Source organism: Drosophila sechellia, chromosome 3R, assembly GCF_004382195.2.
Source record: "Drosophila sechellia strain sech25 chromosome 3R, ASM438219v1, whole genome shotgun sequence".
Lineage (NCBI taxonomy): Eukaryota > Metazoa > Arthropoda > Insecta > Diptera > Drosophilidae > Drosophila > Drosophila sechellia.
The window spans coordinates 25,673,194-25,695,917 of record NC_045952.1 but is presented as its reverse complement, the minus strand read 5'-3'; the positions used below and the strand labels follow the sequence as shown (position 1 = coordinate 25,695,917).

General features: G+C 45.2%; 1 protein-coding gene across 1 annotated transcript; it reads left to right on the top strand.

Annotated features, from left to right (window-relative positions):
* Positions 1 to 21,865, top strand: LOC6617149 (protein serrate). Its single transcript, XM_002041440.2, has 15 exons — positions 1 to 274; positions 2,090 to 2,717; positions 5,766 to 5,883; positions 6,289 to 6,476; positions 10,105 to 10,159; positions 10,654 to 10,969; positions 14,107 to 14,240; positions 14,374 to 14,549; positions 14,886 to 15,129; positions 16,416 to 17,144; positions 17,444 to 17,638; positions 17,703 to 17,798; positions 19,027 to 19,398; positions 19,503 to 20,110; positions 20,218 to 21,865. Exons 2-15 carry the CDS (start codon positions 2,472 to 2,474, stop codon positions 20,971 to 20,973), a joined length of 4,233 nt encoding a protein of 1,410 aa, XP_002041476.1. The 5' UTR covers positions 1 to 274; positions 2,090 to 2,471; the 3' UTR covers positions 20,974 to 21,865.
* Positions 21,866 to 22,724: the final 859 nt, after the last annotated feature.

Below are 22,724 nucleotides of genomic sequence, written 5' to 3'. Positions count from 1 at the left end.
AGCGCACGTAGCACTCAGCGGAAGTCGTCGCCAGTTTATTTTGAAAGCGGTTTCGGTGGTTCAGACCGAGCCACAGTTCTCTTAAGACTGCAGACCACCACCACCACCATCACCTCACCACCTTTACCACCACCGAAAACCGCAGCACTCTCGCGTGACTTGCTCCGCCCCGTGAATGGATGCTGCTCGAGGGCTGGAAATGCCGCAGGATTCGGTTAACGCGTTTAGTCGAGCGCCGTGCTTCGAGCGGTGATGAGCCCCTTTTCTGTCAACGGTAAAACCCCTCCTCGAATTGGATTATTGTGTACCCAAACTGAACGCCACCGACCATCAGCCATATAACAATTGTGAAAGTGTTTAATGTGCCGCAATCGAATTAAATTGCTTGCTGATTACAACAAATGATGAAGAGCAATCAACTACAAATGCTCGGTGGAAGAAAAGCAAATCGAAAGATCGACAATCAGCCGACATTTTGCTATGTGTGTGTTTCCATAGAGTGTGTGATTAATTCCTGAGCCCAGATCGTGTGAGCCAAGGAAAACGGAAATACCTTTCAATTAAATACAATACACTAATATATCAAAATACAATGCCGTCAAAATTGTGTTTAATCAAAGGCGAAAAGTAAAAGTGCAAACAATGTGAATATGCGAAAACGAGTGCCCCATTCCGGGGGAATCGCTGGCCACAGTGTGCTCCATTGATAACGCACACAGGCAAAAAACAGGGACACAAACACACGAAGCGGAATTGAAACATGCCAAGTGAAAGAGAGAAAGAATGAAAACAGCCGACTAGTTCATAATGCACGCAGATAATACAAATAATAATAATAATGGGCGCACATAGAGAAATTTCTACTAGAACTTAATAAGGGGGATTCTCAAACTACCTATTGAAAGTATTTGACTTTCTAAAAGCGATGCTTAAATCGGAATTTTGTTTCTAAATTTAAAGAATCTGGGAATCTGTTATAAGCCTTTTATTAGGAAGTTAAAGAACTTTTAGTATAGATGAAGCTGTAGTTTTCTTCCGTGCAGCTGGAGAAAAGAGAGATTGTGAAATCAGTGTGGTTCTGAATGGGTGGTACGAGCATGGGAAAGCCCCTGATCGAGAGAGCGCGGAAAATGCTCGATTCACTGCTCAATGATTTACCATATGCAACGAATTACGGATCTAGCACGGTCCAAAGCTTATTCAGATCATTATGTTCAAGACGGGGATCTGCTTGCACAATTATTTGATAAATCAGAGTATATCCAGTAGTTACTAGAAAAAGATACAGGGTACAATAAAGTTTTGAGGCCGCCAGTAGTTAATTCGCCGTTTTGCAAAGTGCCAAGAGAGAAGAGTGAAATCAGGGGTATTAGGCGGTATTAAGGGGAGGTAGCTGCATCATCCACTTGCAAAAGCCACTTCCGGTCATGCCCTGCAGCAGCAGCAGCAACATCCACATCAGCGGCAGCAGCAGCAGCAGCATGAGCAAGAGCAGCAGCATCTGGGTTTCGATTCAAAGTCAACGACTTCCGTTCCGTGCCAAAGCCGGGAGGAGGCCCCAAGCAAATTACTTAATTAAATGGACAATTAACACCCGAGCAGGAGGAACCGGGGCGGGATGGGGGGCCAAAGGCCATGGGAGGATGGATAGGATGGCCGGAATGGCAGAGGCAGAGGGCAGGAAGAATGAGTAATGTGAGCAAGAGTAAAAATTTCTGTAAATTAATATGCGCACAAGATGCAAATTGTTTGTGGCCAAAGACACGGCTCCATAGTTGCAGCAGCAGCATCTGCAGCAGCCGCATCAGCAGCAGCAGCGGCAGTAACAGCGTTAAATTAACATAAATTGAATTGCATTTGCATTTGCTGCACGTTGCCGCTTTTTTGCGGTCTGGCAAAAGTAAATGTTGCTGCGGTGGCTGGTGGCACTTGTTGCGGCTTGCTGCGGTTGCCGCTACTGCTACTGCAACTGCAACTGCAGCGGCAGCGGCAGCAGCAGCCTCTGCGTGTCAATTAGCGTTGATGATGCACAGTGAAATAGATTTCGCGCAGCTTGTTTCAATTCCAATTCGTTCGACAATTGTTACAGCTAAAGATCTACAAAACATCAGCGCCTATCAAGTGGAAGTGTCAAGTGTGAACAAAACAAAAACGAGAGAAGCACATACTAAGGTCCATATAAATAATAAATAATAATTGTGTGTGATAACAACATTATCCAAGCAAAACCAAACAAAACGAAGGCAAAGTGGAGAAAATGATACAGCATCCAGAGTACGACCAGTTATTCAGCTATCCAGAGCAAGTGTAGTGTGTCAACTTAGAAACAAACAAAGGCACCAAAATCTGCATACATGGGCTAATTAAGGCTGCCCAGCGAATTTACATTTGTGTGGTGCCAATCCAGAGTGAATCCGAAACAAAGTCCATCTAGATCGCCAACTAGCATCACGCTCGCAAACGCCCCCAGAATGTACAAAATGTTTAGGAAACATTTTCGGCGAAAACCAGCAACGTCTACGTCGTTGTCGTCGTCGGAGTCAACAATAGAATCACCAGACAGCCTGGGAATGTCCAAGAAGACGGCGACAAAAAGGCAGCGTCCGAGGCATCGGGCACCCAAAATCGCGACCCTGCCATCGACGATCCGCGATTGTCGATCATTAAAGTCTGCCTGCAACTTAATTGCTTTAATTTTAATACTGTTAGTCCATAAGGTAAGCAAAGCAGCCAACATGCATAAACGATCGAATCCCCAAAGCAATAATCCCAAAAAGCCCCAGATCCAAATACATGCGGGTGTAGTGTCTTTTAGCAAAAAGGCCAAAAGAAAACAGCCAAAGTTGATTCACCCATGCGAATTGGCAATGGCTGAGGGCAAAGTTTTAATGGGGGACGTAAATAATGATGATTTTGGGGTTTATTTTTTGAGTGATTTATCAACTTCGCATCCCGAAGAGCTGTCTTTAATGAGAGCTCTTACGCTGGAATTTTCTCAGAGCAGTAAATCAAGCATATGTCAATAAACAAGATTCTTAGAACGCATAAACAAACAGAAATCATTTACAGCCTTACGTAATTTAATAAGATTGAAAATGCTGAGAGTGAAATAGAGGATTCATTTTCCTTTTAAATTAATGTATCCATTACCTTTTAAAATATCAACAAATCTACCAGCATTTTGATACCTGCACTTAGTCAAAATATTCCCCAAGTTTTAACCATTAAACTGGCATTTAAATAAAGTCATTTTCGAGTTTAAAAAAAAGCATCTGGTTAAGAATTCTGAGTTTAATACGATCGCATGGAGGAGGACCCCTCGAAAAGTGATCCGTCAGATTAGTGGGCAGTTCTATCTACGAGAACCATCTCTACGAAATGGTTCCCACATGGCAACGGTAGTCGAGAATCGGAGGAGCTAGGTGGTTTTCGGGGTGTAGCCGTCATAAAGTGTTACACAAAGTGCCTAAACATGTATTGAGATGCCAGCGGAGATGCCCCGAGCGGCAATTAAAAAGGCAAAGAGTCGGAGAGCCAACGGCAGCCAACGGTTCAGAAATACATAAAAATTAATCGTTGGCCGGAAAGTTATAGGTAGTTTTGGAGGAACGGGGCTGGGCAAGGAGGGGTCTTAACAACAATTTGATTAATACGCCAGAGATCTCGAGAGCCAGACATTAGAATCCGAGGAGCATGCGAGTCCCAGTCCGAGTCCCAGTCCCATTCCCCGAGAAGAGCATACCGGGATGTGGCCGACCGTGGGGCAATCAAATTGATTACACACATTTATCTACTCGGTAGAGGGGATTGCATTGATTTAGGGTAAGCGAGGCGATAAAAGTCGCCGGCAGCAAAGATCCACCTCGGTCCCACTGCAACTATTTAGTTGTTAATGAAGTAAATAAAAGTTAAATATTTTGTAGCGACGATTTATGGGCAACTTCCAGGGAAAACCAGCCAGTCAACTGGTCAAGCGAATCCGCGATCATATCGCCTCAGTTCACATGGTCCCATGTCAGTTGAAATTAACCCAGTTACTCGGCCAAGTTGGGATGCCAAGTTGGGAAAAGGCTAAAAAGCCGAAAAGCCGCAGAGGATCTCTCTCATTTGAGCTGACATTTATTGATCATAAGCTGCGTATTAAACTGACTGCGAAATATGCATAAAAAGCCCAAAATCAGATGTGAGTTGGCGAAATCGAGCTCCCACGTTGACGAGCTGCAGTTGGCTTTATGGCCAAGATTCGTTTTGCTTCCCTGTTTACAGCAGGCTTAATTAAAATTTAATTTCACATTAAACATCGTGTGTCGGATTCATTAAGCGCTCCCATATTCCACCAGTTTACATGTGGCGCCTCGGCACTAATTCCTTAAGCATTTCTGGTGGTTTATCTAATCGAATTGATTACGTCAAAGTTTGTCCGGAATATTAGCGGTGCACCTGCTTCATGAATGAGGAGCACGGCCCGAGGAAAAGTGATAAATAAATAGTAAGCAGCCAGAACCGGTTCCATTTGGCATCTCTCGATCATGGACGGCCAAGAATCCAATCAGTTTGAGGAGGACCCGGTTGCACTGGAGTCTTCGAGTTTGGGGCCCAAACAAAAGGAAATCTCGAAAAAACGCCAAGAGAAACCGAACTCAAGCCAAAACGTTGAAAGACGAGGGGTTCGGAGGGGATTGCATTTGATTGATCTATGGCATGATCAACAATGCATGTGGCTTTGAGCTGGAGTTTCGTTTTTTGTCGGCCTTTATTTTTTCTGCTTTTTGAGGCTCCATCTGCAGCTGCAGGTGACTCGAAACTGGTGGATGCCGTTAGCCAAGAGGCCCGGCTAAATTGCAATTTATTTCTAATAAACTTATCAACACTGCCAGCTACCAAAGACCATGACAATAAATTCACTGAAATATGAAACCATAAAAGCAGGAGTCCCAAGTTTTCATTAGCATATTTTCCGCGAAGCAGAACCCATCCGCCGGCCGGTAATGAACCCTAAACTACAAAGTTGATGGTCAAGATGCGGCTTCCAGATGCAGGAGGCTGCTTACCTCCTGGCTAAATTATGATAAGCGATTGGCCGAAGAATAGTTAAACTTTATGTGCCATTTGTCAGAAGCGTTCGAGTGCGAGAGATCGCCGATCGGCGATCTAATGTGTTATTAATTTTATGGCAAAAGCTTCTATCGATGGCCGCCTGATTTGTGGCCACTCCGGGCCCACAGATTCCAGTTGGAGCACAAAGCCATTATAAATTATACAAACTGCTGGATATCTCGTTTGATTAAGTGAGCCAAACCGAACAGTTAAGCCGCTTTGTGGGGAAAATATTTCTCATTATTTTCGTGTTTCATTTGCTGCCAGATTTATCGGGCTCCTTTCATTTGCCTACCACTTTTACGAGGTATGCTCATCGGACATTCCTGATTTTCCACTCTTGTATCGATCCATCTATTTTTGTTTTTAATTAAAACCTCTACCGCAGCCCAATCAGAGCGCCCTAGGTGGCTTATTAGCTTTTACAACCGGCGAACGAGAGCTGGGATCAGATGCATAAAGTGTTGAGCATATTATTCGATTTGGAATGTAAGCTGGGCAGGGAGGATTGGCTCAGAGGGGAGGGTACTATTCGATTGGGATTCACTCTTTTTTGGGGGTGTCTTCGTTATGGGTCATGATTGATTTGAATCGATTTGGGAACTCGACGCTTGTTTTCATTATACTCTGCGTTTTTTGGTTAATTTTGCCCATGTTCTCTACCACAGATATCCGCAGCTGGTAACTTCGAGCTGGAAATATTAGAAATCTCAAATACCAACAGCCATCTACTCAACGGCTATTGCTGCGGCATGCCAGCGGAACTTAGAGCCACCAAGACGATAGGTAAGTCCATCTTCGAGTTTATTAAAAGCAAGATTTTTCATCGCCTTTAGCTTGTCTAAGAAAGTTAGGCCCTCGAACTTTTCAATTGTCCCATTAAACTTATCACACTTTTAAATATATAAACATAAAACATTATGCAAATTCTGGATTCCATCTGAATTCTTGAGCTCTCCGATATTTCTTATCTGGCTTACCCGAAATAGAAGGTCAAGGCTCTTTAGCCTATCAGCTGAATTTGCACTCTGCATATTTTTGGTTCTGTAGTAATATATATATTCTATCTTGTATTCAACGATGCCGGGCAATTATGCAATCTCCCAGGCAACAAAGTCTGCATTTCCATAGTATATAAAATATATATATTTGCGAGAGTGATGATAACCCGTGCTGGAATTCTAATTTCAGGCTGCTCGCCATGCACGACGGCATTCCGGCTGTGCCTGAAGGAGTACCAGACTACGGAGCAGGGTGCCAGCATATCCACGGGCTGTTCGTTCGGCAACGCCACCACCAAGATACTGGGTGGCTCCAGCTTTGTGCTCAGCGATCCGGGTGTGGGAGCCATTGTGCTGCCCTTTACGTTTCGTTGGACGGTAAGTGCAGTTCCCATAAATACTATATATACTCCGATCCATGTTACCCCTTTGCAACCAAGACGCACGCTTTCGGCACGAGCTCTCCTCTCACTTTGTGGGCAGCTTTCGTTATTGTTTTTTTCGACTTAAGATAGCTCGGTTCCGCCTGGAGAGCAGCCAAGCTGAACTGAACGCTCCATGGGCGATAAGGTCTAGCCGGCAACAGAAATGTAAATGAGCCGAGCTCGTGCCGGATTGATAAGAATATGTATTTATGAAAAGCAGCAGAAAAACGAGAAACTAAGCGAGGGGGCATAGTCTATGTGGGGTTTCCACAGCGAGCAGATTCTCTGCGCTACTTCCTGTGGCCAAAAATTCCAGCGTGGGCTGCACCAGAATCATGGGGCGTGAAAATTCCAAGGCTAGCACCAAAAGCGGCTTACTCATCGCGTCTCGACCAGCTCACTTTGGAGTTAAGACCCTTGGCCAGCCCATCGTCATCTTGGTCTGCGGAGATTCTGTCGGCGGTAGCCGAAAAAAAAGCATTTAAAAATTGTGTTTCATGTTCCATGTTATACTTCTTTGCCGGGCAGCTCCTAAGCGGCTTTCGGTTAATTAAGTGAGCATAATGCGGGCTTATGACTGCCAAACTGGGAGGGAATAAAATGGTAAAAAAAAGAACCACTCGGACCGAGAAAATAAAACATAAAATAAACGTGGCCAGCTGAGTTCTTTTAACTCGGCTAAGGTAAAAATGTAACCTGACTGGGTGTAGTCGCAGAATTGAATTAAAGTTTTGCTCTTGCTCTTTTTATTTTTCGTTGTTATGTACCGCTGTTGTTCTGACGGTTGTTTGCTGCTGTTTTGGGTGCTGTTCAAAGCCACCTTGTTTAACAATTACACGCCTTGGCCAAATCGGTGTCCAAACTAATAAGACGGCTTGCAGCACTTGCACACAAACGTTCTATTCATTTAAATGAAATTCAAAGACGTGGAGGTTTTCCATTTCTATTACAAATTTCTCATTAAATATTTTTAAGATTTTATGACAGTTCACAATTGCATTCCAGTTAATAAGGTGTATTTCTTGTGCAAGCCATAAAAGAACATAAATGAATCCTGCTCAACAAACCATAAACTCACTTTTGATTACACTATTAAACCTACTTTTAAATGAAATTTTTCAATAATATATGGGCTCAAATCGCAGGAATTTGTGTAATTGAACAGCAAATTAATTTAATTATTTTTCGAGTGCAGCAGAACATCGACGTCGACGTCGGCATGCGCATGCGCCGTCGTTTACATTAGGCAGGTTCCACTGTGGATGGGCTGCAGTGCGGTGTGCCGGGGGAGCAGGCATGCGTCAGAGCCGGGTCTTGGTCTTGGTCTTGGTCTTGGTTGGGTCTTGGCTTGGTCTTAGTCTTGGGCTGGGACTTGCGGCTTGGGGCTTGGGGCTTTCGTCTGGCTCGCCTGTGTTCTGTGCCTCCACCAGTCCCGGCCCCCTCCTCGCCTCCCCGAGAGCAGCAAAGTCGTGGCCTGAAGTGCGGACAACCTGTTTCGTGGGAACATTACCTTGTCGCGCTTGTCGCTCGGCCGATGGCGATGGCGATACGTTACGCTTCGCTTTGGTTTCGCTTTAATCTTGTGCCTTTGCCAGTGCTCTTTCGCCCAGTTCCCCAAGCTCCTCGGTTCCTTGGCTCCGCGATTCACATGTGAGTGTCTCGAAACTGTGACTGGGTGCCCAGAAGGCGAACGAATACGCGATGAATTCTGCATACCATTCCAGCGTAATATTCGCCTGCAGACAGTCAGTCAGTTAGTCAGTTTGTCTGGTTGCCAGGCACCCTCAAGAAGCCTTTCACAAACTCATGAAAATCTTCAAAAACCGAAAGACAAAAATCGAGAAAAAAGCGCCGCCGATATGGTCGCGATTGTCCCACTTTTTATTGAATGACTTCTTCTCCGGCTGCTGATTGAGTGAATGGCATGTTAAGACTCATAAACATGACTTAGGAAATACTTGAGCCCGGCCTCAAGAGCACACATCATAACATATAACATCGGCGGGCCTTCGATGTAACTGTCAAACACCGACTTCACCAAGGGACCCTCTCCCAACCAACCAAGAAACCCAGCCACCAACCACCACCTGAAGCATTCGAACTGCCGAACAGAGCCAAATTTCACTTGACAATATTTTCCGAGTTCCACAGACCTGAAGATCTGGAGTGCGCGTGCGCGGCCATTGAGCGATCTCGAGTGGTATTTGTGGTGCCTGTTCCACTTTTTGCTCAAGATCAATGAATGACTGCCCAAATAAACTGTGGGCTTTTGATCCATTTTGCTACCCGCACAAAACTCACTTTGCTCAAGATGAAACACTTTTGTTAACCCATCGCTTTCATTGCTGAATGTGCTTTGGCCAAAAGACAAGATTCTTCACATTGTGTAAACATGTCGGTGGCCAATTCAGAATTGTCTCACTGAAAGCTACTTGATTTCTTTGTTTTTCGTAAAAGAGAAACTAATTTTCCTGATTAAATCAATCTTATTCGCCCAATCCGCCTCCATTTGCATTCATGTAGTTAGGAACTTCCTCCCATTGGCTCGTATCTTGTATTTTATGAAATCCAAAACCAAACGCATCGCCATTTTCAATTGATACACTTCCGCTGGCCATTTATACATATATCCGTATATCCAGACGGATCATGATTTTAGCTCGAGCCCGGAACATAACTTAAGTGACAGCGATATGGCAGCGCGTGGAAATTGAATGGAGCTCGGAAATTTTATAGCAGGGTGGTCAGTTTATGGATGGATGGATTTGCAAAGTGTGTCAAGTTGTTGTCGCTGATGTTGATCCGTCTGCAATTAGCCAATGTCTGCTTTGGACTGATTTAGTGTCGCGTCGCCAGGGCAATTACACCGGAATATGGGAATATTTCCTGGCATCCAGCGGCGGCATCCAGACATCGTCGACGTTTAATTGCTTTCTGCCCAACGAGAAATCTTCTACAGCTCGCAAATTACAAAAAAAAGAGAAACATCGGATCTTCAATTTTTATGGGCCCATGCATAGGAGTTGGAAAAAATCAGAGAAAACTCTTGATTTTTAAGGTCGAAATGGTGGATGCTCTAGGATAGTAATAGTAATTTTGCAAGGTTTTCTAGTTTCTACATTCACATTATTATTTTTGAGGAAGGAATTTACTAGTAAAGTCCTTTCTTTCTTTTTAAAATTAAAAAAACTTTCTCGGAGAGTGTATGAATTGCAAAGAAATCTTAAAATCGAAGAGAATTGTGTATGCGTTGCTTTTTCGCATTTGGTTTTGGCCAATTGCAGTGCCATGGACAGCGACATGGACATGGCCAAACTGAAGTCTGTTTAGAAAGTCCGCTTCTCCTGCGTGAAATTAAAGTGTTTAGTTTTGCTTTGGCTCGCTTTGTTTGTTGTCTGATCGCTTTGTTCGTCTGCTCGTTTGGTTTGCTGTTTGTTTTCTGTTTTTTTGTTTTTTGTTGTCTTCATTTGCATGGCGGGCAGCCTGAGATTAAACTGTCCATTAGCGTCAGCGCAGAGTCAAACTTGAAGAGACTCCAAACTAAATGCCACCTTTCCTTCTCTCTTCACGTTCAATTACAGAAGTCGTTTACGCTGATACTGCAGGCGTTGGATATGTACAACACATCCTATCCAGGTAAGTGCGGTGGCAATTGGAGACTTGTGCTCGTTACCACAGCCCCGTGTTGCAAGCTGCAAGTTGCTAGTTGCATGTTGCTTGTTGCACGCGGCTCGTTATTGTTCGCCAGCCAGGCATTTGGCTTAATTAGCAAGCTACGACGCAGGGGAAAACACTCAGAGAAACTCATGTAAATTTACATTAGTACTTACTAAATTGATTTTAGCAAGTTTGCCAAGTTTTGCCCTATTGTTTCTCTGAGTGCATCCTTAAGCGCCCGAAATGGTGCCAACAACTAACTAAATTCTCAAATTCTCCTGCCCACATCCCATTCCATCTCCGCCATGCTCCTGCTCCACCGGAACGCCAACGTTGATGCCACCAACAACGAATCCCAATCCGAATCCGATGACAACCACCACAACAATTGTCATGCCGCGCTCGCCGCCCATCGGAATCCTGACCCGAAAAACACCCAACTCCACAACCGAACGAAATGAAATGAAATGCAGATGCGGAGAGGTTAATTGAGGAAACATCATACTCGGGCGTGATACTGCCGTCGCCGGAGTGGAAGACGCTGGACCACATCGGGCGGAACGCGCGGATCACCTACCGTGTCCGGGTGCAATGCGCCGTTACCTACTACAACACGACCTGCACGACCTTCTGCCGTCCGCGGGACGATCAGTTCGGTCACTACGCCTGCGGCTCCGAGGGTCAGAAGCTCTGCCTGAATGGCTGGCAGGGCGTCAACTGCGAGGAGGCCATCTGCAAGGCGGGCTGCGACCCCGTCCACGGCAAGTGCGATCGTCCGGGGGAATGCGAGTAAGTAGCTTATGAACCAACCTGTTTTTTTCCACACTTCATATCAAACAGTGGAGCGTAGATGGCAGACCTTTGTAATTACGAACCCCTGCCACCCCACTTAACGATGTGATTATGACACTTTTTGCATGTGGCCACTAAACTTTGGGGCCGCCTTAATGGCCCTGGCCACCGAGTCGCCACCACTCGGCTGGCTCAAAATCGACAGCCAGTACAGGCCACAGTTATGATAATGGCCAAGAGTGGTTTCTTTTTGCGCGAGATCGGTGGCAAAGAAATGGGTTCTTTAGCTCACATGGGGAGCTTTTTACTACTCCATTTTTTTTATTCAGTGCCACTTTTTTTCTTTGCTAAATGTGTGAAATAGTTGGCAGCGTTTCTCTCAGGAAAATGCCAATCAGTCGATGGTCAAGTCAATGATGGGAGACATCACGGAGTTTTATTATAGTTATTTGTACGACTATGTGCATGTTTAAGTGCCTTTTCTCTTTTAACAGAGTAATATTAAAAAACTGCATATTTCTGAAATTCCTAAGCTCATATCTCAGCCAAATCAAAAAGTAAATGCAAGTGGTATACATTTTTGGAATGCTATTTTGATGCCCAAACGATGTGTGTTCAAACTTTTTTGAAATGGGGTAAAATTTTTTTTTTCGTATTTTGACATTTTTATAAATCATCAAATTTTCAAAAAAACGTTAAAAAATATATTTTCTATATCGTTCAAAGTTTGAATGTACAAAGTTTATATAAGTCAAAAGCAGCTTAGAAATGGTTTCAGAAATTAAATTAATTGAAATTTACTCAAAATTTAACCAAAAAACGGTATAGTACGGTAGTCCTGAGCTCATAACTCTTCCAAAAATAATGATAAATCAAAAAGATACGAATATTTTTAACACTATTTTGAATACTAAACAATTTGCATTTAAACTTTTAAAAAATTAAAAAAAATTTTTTTTTTAATTTTTCACTTTTTGGTAAGGGGTAACATCGTCAAAATTTCAAAAAATACAACAAATTTTAATTTTTGTTTTCATGTATAATTTGAATTTGCCATAATTGTGCAAGTAAAATGCAGCTCATAAATGGTTTTAAAAATGAAATTGAATGAGAATTCATAAGGTTATGAACATAAACTTTTTGGTTTTATGCTAAAAAACCGCTACCAACACGAATTGAATTGTTCCCATAACTGCCACTAAAATGTAATGGGAAAAGAGCTGAAACTGATGCAATCGGTTCATTTCCAATCAATCCGCATTCCTTATTAAATTGTTCGCACTCGGTAACTGCCCATTTGGGAGATAACCCGAGTGCTATAAAGTTGTAACCAGCCATATAATCTGCAATCAAGTGCCAGTACCAATGCGATTCGCGGCCAAAGAGCAGGCTAATCAAACGCCCGCACGATGGCCAAGCGTTGATCTGGCCAGGAACTGCTCCTTCTCCCCCTGCTCCGCTTTCTTGGTTAGAATTTGCAGGCCGCCTCTTTGTAGCGGTCATGCTTAGACGTTGGCAACATGGAGCGACTGGCGCAGCAAGGAGCTTCGACAGAAAATGTACTGTAAAACAAATGAAATCATTTGGAAACTAATGAATATAGTAACAGTTTAACTTTAGGATCTTAATATATCTTGATCGATAAGTATTAAGCTTCAAACTTTTAATATTTAAATATAGAACGTTAAACTTTTGCTCATACAGCCAATTTCTCGCAGTGCAGTTGCAAGTCCCAAGACCGCAGCAGCACGAAAAAACTTTTGTGCCTCGGTTGTTCCTGTTGCAGTTGCAGCGGCAATAGTTGCTGCTGCATTAGTTGCTGTTGCAGCTGCAGCGGCAACAGTGGTTGTTGCCGTTGATAATGCTGCAGCGTAACACAGAATACGTGAGCCGGCGGCCATGATTGCATTTCTCGACTGCATCATGATGCTCTGTCAGGCATCCTCTGCCATCCAGTCCGCTCCGGGCACCTCCTCCCGTCCTGGTTTTAAATAGCAATAATTAGTGTGGCCTAGAAAACATCAAAAGTCAGCAGATTTCCGCTGCGCCGCAACAATTATAAGCCAGAAGAAAAATTACTTTTGCTGTTTGCACGTTGCTGGCCCATTTGCGATTTGCGATTTGCTGGCCGGGAAGGCCGGTGGAACCAGAGCCGCCGATTCGCAGCCAGATAACAAGAGGCTGCCGTTTTAATGAAATCATAAATTACCGACATCGAACGGCGATGTCGACTATCGCCGAGCATGACGTGATGCCCGGAGCTTGTAGAGTTAGCACCTCGCCGGGCGATAACTCGATACCTCGATGCCTCTAAGGCTCAATAGTCGATGGCCCCGGCTGGCTAACTTTGATCCCGCTGCACTTTGGCGTGTTGCAGCGATAAAATCGCAGTTTTCGCCCCGAGCTGGAGCAGGAACGGCTATGGTAGTTGCCGGAGTGGCCAAAGTGGCCGACTGGCTGCACTGCCACTTTAGCATTTGATGCATCAAGGCCAAAGTTCAGAGTGACCCAATTCGGTGGTTGGCCAGAGGCAAATGCGTTCCCAGGCCAAATTGAAATGTAAAGAAACACCGGAGCCCAAATTGTCGAATGAATAATGGGTGAATGTTTTCCCAAGATGCAGATAACCTTCGAAACCCAATGGCTTAGGCCTGCCATATAAATGGCTATTATTATTTTGCAATATACAATAATTAGAAGAGCTTAAACTAAGACAGGTGCTTTACTAACTACTTTTCAAATGGGGAAACATAAAAAAGTTTCCCAGCTGCAGATAAAATCTGGATGCCATCTCATGTTTCCATGCAATAAGCTCACCTTTTAGCTGGGATCTTCCACACCCCATTTTGAAATCAAAGTTACGCTTGCGAATCTGACTCATCTTGGATTTTCCCAAGATGCAAATCCGAACACTCTCATTTGTGCCCCATCCAATGAAGATCACCTTTCGGCCAAGGTCTGCGATGCCCCATTTTGCAATCAGAGCTTGGTATATTTATGGAGGAACCTCTTTTCCCAAGCTGCTGAATCCTTCAACTTTGAGCTAACCCCATGGGCTAGGGTCCTCTATGCTCCATTTACCAATCAGAGAAAGCAGACGCAGAGACTCATCAAAACTTCGATTTAATCCACAGATGCAGACCCGGCTGGCGGGGTCCATTGTGCAACGAGTGCATGGTCTATCCCGGCTGCAAACATGGTTCCTGCAACGGCAGCGCCTGGAAATGCGTGTGCGACACCAACTGGGGTGGCATATTGTGCGATCAAGGTAAGTAACCTGGCAATTACCACTCCGAATGCGAATCTTGAAGTGGGAATGGGGTATGGGGTATCATCGATAATATCCATGCCCCATTATGCCGTGATACATATTTCATAGTTTCGCTTTACGCATCGAACAGACTTAAATTTCTGCGGCACCCATGAACCCTGCAAGCACGGCGGCACCTGCGAGAATACCGCTCCGGACAAATACCGCTGCACATGCGCCGAGGGCCTCTCGGGCGAGCAGTGCGAGATCGTGGAGCACCCATGTGCCACCAGGCCATGCCGCAACGGCGGCACATGCACACTCAAGGTAAGTCGCAGATTTATGCACTTCTTCGCAGTGCCATAAACTAATTTAATACGCTATGGATGAGGCCCCACAATCAGCACTTATCTACAAGACACTCGAAGAAACTAGTGCTATAACTATCTATAGAAATCAAGATTACCTTAAATGAAGAAAAGTTTTTGAATGGGATAAAGAATCCAATCTTCTTTAGGCAATTATTGAAGATATGTTCCCCTTCATCTTCTATCCGTATTATACCATTTGATAAACTCGCAGTTCCGTGTGCTTTATTTACCAGCAATCTATCTATGTATCTTATAGAACCTATTTTAAGAGTGTATCTGGCTATCTTTGCAGACGAGTAACCGAACTCAGGTCCAAGTGTATCGCACATCACATGGCAGGAGCAACATGGGCAGGCCGGTAAGACGCAGCAGCTCGATGCGCAGCCTGGATCACCTGCGGCCGGAGGGGCAGGCGCTGAATGGCAGCAGCTCCTCGGCATTGGTGTCCCTAGGTTCGCTGCAGCTGCAGCAGCAACTGGCCCCCGACTTCACTTGCGACTGCGCAGCCGGATGGACGGGACCGACATGCGAAATAAGTGAGTTTTGAGTTTTTTATTCCACAGCACGCGATTAGCCACAGCTCAGCCGAATGTGGGGCTCTTTGTCCGGCCAGTTGGCCAAGTTAGTTGGTAGTGGCTGTTGCCGCTGATGTTGCTGTTGTGCGGCAATGTTGCCGCTCGATCATGCAATTGAGCACACACGCATTTGACTGTAGCGAAATAAAATGAAGTGAAATGAAATGGAATGAAATGAAACGTAGCACGCACAGCCAGTTATTGTTGCCGGCTTTGGCTTTTGCTTTGGCTTTAGGTTTCGGTTTGGGTTTGGGTATGGGTTTATTATGATTGTTGTTGCCACGGTGGTCCGGCAAATTTTTGGTTCGCTTCGGTTTTGCATTCCAATTGGAGCACGACCGACACATTCACCAGAAACTATTTGCTGGCCAATGCAATAAGACGTAAGCTAATTGAGTTGCCATTCCCAAAACGAATGAGTCGGCGGCGTTGAAGGATTTACATCTGTACTGGCCATTTTGGCATGCCAATTAAGGGCCTTCAATTGTTGGCAAGAGCTTGACTTTACTGACATATTAATGGTTTGATTGCAGTATTATTGTCACTTAAAGTGGCTTAAAGTCCGTGATATGAAAGTATCAATCAGGTATTTAGTCGTAAATATTTTCTGTACTTCGTGGGAAACTTATAAGTAGTATTTCATATAGCTTAATTGAGTCAAAAGTTGTCTTAACTGCTGCTGATCTGCAATCTGACCTTATTTGTGGCCTAATGGCCAGCGAAGGGTCAGAACATTATTTTTGGGGTGCCCCTCTTATCAGACCCTCCATAATACAAACAAATGAGTTGCGTGCTGCTGAAGGAAATAAAAAAAGGGGTTTGAGAAGGAAGCCTCCTCTCCTGAAGATTTCAGGCAACCGATAAGCCAGGCACGCAGGTTCAAGCTCCCATACCCATGCCCATCCGCAAGTCAGTTCAATGACTTGAGCTCGGGCTAAGAGCCACCTGCTCAAGCTTCTGCCGCTCGAGAGCTCAGCAGCAAAATCAACACATTCACGGAGAGAAAAAAAGGGCTAGTGTCGAAATGGAAAATAATAAACAACTGGTTCTTAGTTTACAGCCACGACATGTTTTAAAATCAGAAAGATCATGAAATTTCTAAAACTATTCTAGAAATTATTAAAATATTCATTCAAATATATATTCAATTTAATGTGATATTGGGAAGTATTTTCCCACAGTGCTTGCACTTTATCTCTTGATGGCACTTAAACAATCTGCTTGAATTTCCCCTCATTCCTTTCCAGATATCGACGAGTGCGCCGGGGGTCCCTGCGAGCATGGTGGCACTTGCATCGATCTAATCGGTGGCTTTCGATGCGAATGTCCGCCGGAGTGGCATGGCGATGTCTGTCAGGTGGATGTGAACGAGTGCGAAGCGCCGCATTCCGCCGGAATCGCTGCGAACGCATTGCTGACCACCACAGCCACCGCGATCATTGGGAGTAATCTGAGCAGTACTGCTCTTCTGGCCGCTCTGACCAGTGCGGTGGCATCCACATCCATGGCCATCGGACCCTGCATCAATGCCAAGGAGTGTCGCAATCAGCCTGGTTCCTTTGCCTGCATCTGCAAGGAGGGCTGGGGCGGAGTCACCTGTGCCGAGAATCTGGATGACTGTGTGGGTCAGTGCCGGAATGGAGCCTCCTGCATCGATCTGGTTAACGACTATAGGTGCGCCTGTGCCGCTGGATTTACGGGTCGCGATTGCGAGACAGACATCGACGAGTGCGCCACTTCCCCGTGCCGAAACGGTGGTGAATGTGTGGACATGGTGGGCAAATTCAATTGCATTTGTCCACTGGGCTACTCGGGATCTCTGTGCGAGGAGGCCAAGGAGAACTGCACACCGTCGCCATGTCTAGAGGGCCACTGCCTCAACACGCCCGAAGGATACTACTGCCACTGTCCTCCGGATCGCGCCGGAAAGCACTGCGAGCAACTGCGTCCTCTCTGCTCCCAGCCGCCCTGCAACGGTGAGTAAAAATAGCACAGACCGCCAAGAGGCCATGGGAACCGATCTCGCCCCGATGAAGACATCATTAAGCTCATCAATCGCAGATTGCCAGCTTTTTGTCGTCTTCCGAGAGACGAGATCTGCCACGGCCATGCACTTGAAAAATATGTGTGTATACAAAATCCAAAATTGTTCTTTAAAAGGAAGTCTTGGAGGACTTTTATATTACATAGACATATAAAATTGAGTACATCTTCATATATTTTTCCGAGTGTAACCCTGCGTTAATAAGCCTAATCATGTCCCCCAATCCAACAGAGGGCTGCTTCGCCAATGTCAGCCTAGCGACGTCAGCGACAACGACGACGACAACCACCACAACGGCGACAACGACGAGGAAGATGGCCAAGCCAAGCGGATTGCCCTGCAGCGGACACGGCAGCTGCGAGATGAGCGACGTGGGCACCTTCTGCAAATGCCATGTGGGCCACACCGGCACCTTCTGCGAGCACAGTGAGTAATCCCGATGCACAACCCACCGATGCACAGAGACGGCAAACTCATTAACTTTCCGCAGATCTCAACGAATGCTCGCCGAATCCTTGTCGAAATGGGGGAATTTGCCTTGACGGCGACGGCGACTTTACATGCGAGTGCATGTCGGGCTGGACAGGTGAGTCGCGACGGAATGAGATGATTTGGGATGAGTCGGCCAGTTTGCGATGAGCTCGGCTCAACTGAACTGAACTGAACTGAGGCGAACTGAGCCGGGTTGAGTCGGGTGCGCTTTAAGCGGCCAAATACCGCCAAAGTGAACGTCAAAGCGTTGCAACAAGTGCAGACTGCAAAAGTGGTGCTAAGCCGCTGGCAAAATACCCTAGGGACAGGCCGCATTAAGTGGGGGTCAGTGAAAGTGGTGAAGGAATATCGAAGCAATCAATCGAAATTAAATGAATAAATGGGGGAAAAACTCCATAGATATAAAACATATTCAAAATAATTAACACACATTTTCTTAACAATTATTTCTTTTGATTATGCCAAACTCAATTTACAAGTAGTGTTTTTAGACCATACGATTAAAATTAACAACCTGACCGAGTAGTTTTTACTACTCCTGCCGAGAGGGCATAAAAACCTGCTGTATGCCGACTGCCTGACGGACTGGCGCATTATCAACGCTTGGGGGCTTTAAATGGGCGCGAGACGAGTGTTGGCCACGTTAAGTTAAGAGCGCTACGCTCTCACACACACGATCGGGTCGGTCGCATTTATTTGAACATTGAAAGTCGGCAGTCATTACGGCCTCAAATTGAAGCGAATGTGGCTGAGCCGCGAAGCTTTAAAAAATAAAAAAAAACTATTTGTGCTTTAGTCGCAGTCTTTGTAGCCGGCGAATGTATTTGCCACATGTGGCACCCAAAAACTCCTGGGGGGGCCCACCGCGGCTAGGCCAAACCTTTGCCATGATTTATGTTTGTTTTTAATTTGCGATTTGCATATTTCACGCGTTTCGCTTTTTTGTCACAGACACAGATACAGAAAATGAAAATAGATTTGGCCACAGTTTAGATACAGATACAGATACAGTCAGAGTCACATCGATCTATGTCGGCACACTTTTACTTTTCGATTAGTTCAAGCCAAGCCAACGGTCATGGCAATCCTCTTTCTATGGATTTATGCTCCCACACTCGCAATGAGTTTGTTGTTTAAGTCTTTCGTTTCTGGGAAGTATATTTATGCTAAACAAATATAAAGAATTGGTTTTTGGTTTAGTTGGGTAACAAGTTTTGACAATTCGCAATAAGTTCGTTGCCTAAGTCTTTTGTTTCTGAGCAACCATAACCAATTGCACAAATTCGAAATCTAATTTTTTTAATTTATATTTTCCCCTGTAGGTAAACGCTGCTCGGAGCGCGCTACAGGTTGCTATGCCGGTCAGTGCCAGAATGGCGGTACCTGCATGCCTGGAGCTCCGGACAAGGCTCTGCAGCCGCATTGCCGCTGTGCGCCAGGTTGGACTGGTCTGTTTTGCGCCGAGGCTATTGACCAGTGTCGCGGGCAGCCTTGCCACAATGGCGGAACATGCGAGTCTGGAGCGGGCTGGTTCCGCTGCGTCTGCGCTCAGGGATTCTCCGGTCCTGACTGCCGCATCAACGTGAACGAGTGCTCGCCACAGCCTTGCCAAGGCGGTGCCACCTGCATCGACGGAATCGGTGGATACAGCTGTATCTGCCCACCAGGAAGGCACGGATTGCGGTGTGAAATTTGTAAGTTGGCTTCTACTTTTTAACTTTTATAAATATTTAGGGACTTAAATATAATTTGAGTGTTGAATAAGAAGCTAATAATACTATTTTATATGTCATTTTAGTGCTCTCCGATCCCAAGTCCGCCTGCCAGAACGCAAGCAACACTATCTCTCCGTATACTGCACTCAACCGAAGCCAAAACTGGCTGGATATTGCTCTAACCGGAAGAACAGAAGACGATGAGAACTGCAATGCGTGTGTCTGCGAAAACGGCACCTCTCGGTGCACGAATCTCTGGTGTGGATTGCCCAATTGCTATAAGGTGGATCCGCTCTCAAAGTCATCGAATCTGTCCGGTGTTTGCAAACAGCACGAGGTGTGCGTTCCGGCACTGAGTGAGACCTGCCTGTCATCGCCTTGTAGTGTTCGTGGAGATTGCCGGGCACTGGAACCATCGCGTCGGGTTGCTCCACCCCGACTGCCAGCCAAATCCAGCTGCTGGCCCAATCAGGCCGTGGTCAATGAGAACTGCGCCCGACTCACCATCCTTTTGGCCCTGGAGCGAGTGGGCAAGGGAGCTTCGGTGGAGGGTCTCTGCTCCCTGGTGAGGGTGCTGCTGGCTGCCCAGTTGATCAAGAAGCCGGCGAGTACTTTTGGCCAGGATCCGGGTATGCTTATGGTGCTCTGCGATCTAAAAACGGGCACCAATGATACCGTTGAACTAACTGTGGTAAGTTATCTGTACAGTTCTTCAAATGGTTTCTGTATTTTATTTTAATTTTCATAAGCGTATATATCTAATCAAAACACCTTTTTGCTTATTCTTTGTACTTTTAGTCCTCCAGTAAATTAAATGATCCCCAGTTGCCAGTGGCGGTGGGTCTGCTGGGTGAACTCCTCAGCTCCAGGCAGTTAACTGGCAACCAGCGTCGCAAGGAACTGGAGCTGCAGCATGCCAAATTGGCTGCCCTCACCTCCATTGTGGAGGTCAAGCTGGAAACGGCCCGCGTGGCCGATGGATCGGGTCACAGTCTGCTGATAGGAGTGCTTTGCGGTGTCTTTATAGTCCTGGTGGGATTCTCGGTGTTCATCAGTCTGTACTGGAAACAGCGTCTGGCTTATCGGACCAGTTCGGGAATGAACTTAACTCCCTCGCTGGATGCACTGCGGCACGAGGAGGAAAAGTCCAATAATTTGCAGAACGAGGAGAATCTGCGAAGGTATACGAATCCGCTGAAGGGCAGCACCAGCTCCCTGAGAGCGGCCACCGGCATGGAACTAAGCCTCAATCCCGCTCCGGAACTAGCTGCCTCGGCGGCTAGTAGTTCCGCCTTGCACAGATCGCAGCCACTATTCCCGCCATGCGATTTCGAGCGTGAGCTGGACTCCAGTACGGGCTTGAAGCAGGCACACAAGCGGAGCTCACAGATTCTGCTGCACAAGACCCAGAACTCGGACATGCGGAAGAACACGGTGGGCTCGCTGGACAGTCCGCGGAAGGACTTTGGCAAGCGGTCGATCAACTGCAAGTCCATGCCACCCTCCTCGGGCGATGAGGGCTCCGATGTCCTTGCCACCACTGTGATGGTTTAGCCGTGATCTCACCAACCAACCAATCAAGAAACCAACCAGCCGCCCACATCCAGCTCAAAGTTCCAATTGCCACAGCACGGGCGCTATTTCCAAGTGCATTAGTAGCGTAATTAAAACTAGGATATTGTTAAGGATACCGAGGTGTTGAAAACGTAGAGTTCTAAATCCAGGTCTCTCAGACAAAAATGAGGTACACAAATAAATTGGCTAGTTAATCAAGCGTTTCATGGCCACGGGTTGGGCCAATTTATTTGTATACCTGATCTTATCTTAATACTAAACCAGTTCTCTATAAGAATAACTTTTTTTTTGTGGATTAAGCTTAAAAGTTCAGTTAGGCAGGCGTTTTCCGCAGTGCCATGTCGATGTGGAAGCCCCAAATATTTAAGTTAGATAGTGTAATTCCGAACTCTTCTCTTCGCTAAGCAACATCCTACACAGTGTGATATTTAGTGTAACCCAGGCGCGCATTTACATCCATTTAAAGGTAATGATATATATAAAAAGAAATCTACTCCTTGGCTAGCACAAGCTGTATGTATATAGTTCTCATTTAGGATCGTCGCGCTCTATATTGTGTATAAGCTGTAAATACTGTAAATTAGCAGTTACCGTTATTGTATTTTGTCTATAGTTAGATTGTTAGTATAGTAGTATTAAGTAGTATTAAGCTAAGAACCAGCCGCAACGCGTTAGACTTTAAAAGTTGTTTGCAATTGTACGCAATAATATAGTTTTATGCTCGTAGTTAGGTAGCTGTGTAACCGGGTAAGATTCAAACGATTTTGTACTGTATTATATACCTATCTGTGTAGTAATATTTATTTATTATATTAATTTTGATCTAGACGCAATAAAGTAATATCAATAAAGATAGAAAAAGACATACAAATGGATGGCTCTAATACTTTTCGAAGGCCGGAGTGGCTTAATCATAAGCTAGAATTCCATATTATATATGGAGGAAATGGCAATAAGACCTTTAGAGGTCCATCTTATGATATAAGGCAGCTCCGGACTTGTGGACTCTTTTTTCCATCAGCATCGTTTCCTGTCATTTGGACTCGTCTGGATCGAACAGAAATATGTTCGGCTGGGATTGCGGCGATCGCATTTGAAATATGCGCTAATTGAATGTGAAAACCAAATGCAAGTTGGGAACTACAACGGGTCGAATCAGAGGACAGGATCGGGACACAAATGGAGAAGCCGGCGAAACAGATCAGAAGGCCAGGAGGAAAGAAATCGAAATCGAAATCGACCAGCGAGCAGCGAGCAATGCATTTTGCGTTGTTCGGTTTCTAATTAAAATACCAAAAAGAGCCGGCCGAAACACACAAAACTAAGCTCAGCGGATGATCAAGGCCCGAAGCAGTGGATTCAAAAACAGATACTGCAGAGGTGGCTGGAGTTTTTTTTTTTTTTTACCACAACGTGCGTAAATTTCGTCAGCGGTAAACTTGGCTCGAACAAAACGAAATGGCCGGGTTCTCGAGTATGAGTGTGTTGTTAATGAAGCAGAAAATGCCAGGAATTTTCGCTTGATTGTGGCTGCCTTTCGTTCTCTTATTTTCCTCCATGCACAGAAAAAAACACATTTTGCCTTAGATTCAACAGGTTTTCAAAGGTTAGAGGACTTGCTTTCCGAAGAAACAAATTCAAGATAAAATATTATTGCATACAACAAATTACTATAATCCCAATTGTGGATTTTTCAGCTTTAGTTGTTACCAATCATGATTGGTTGAAAT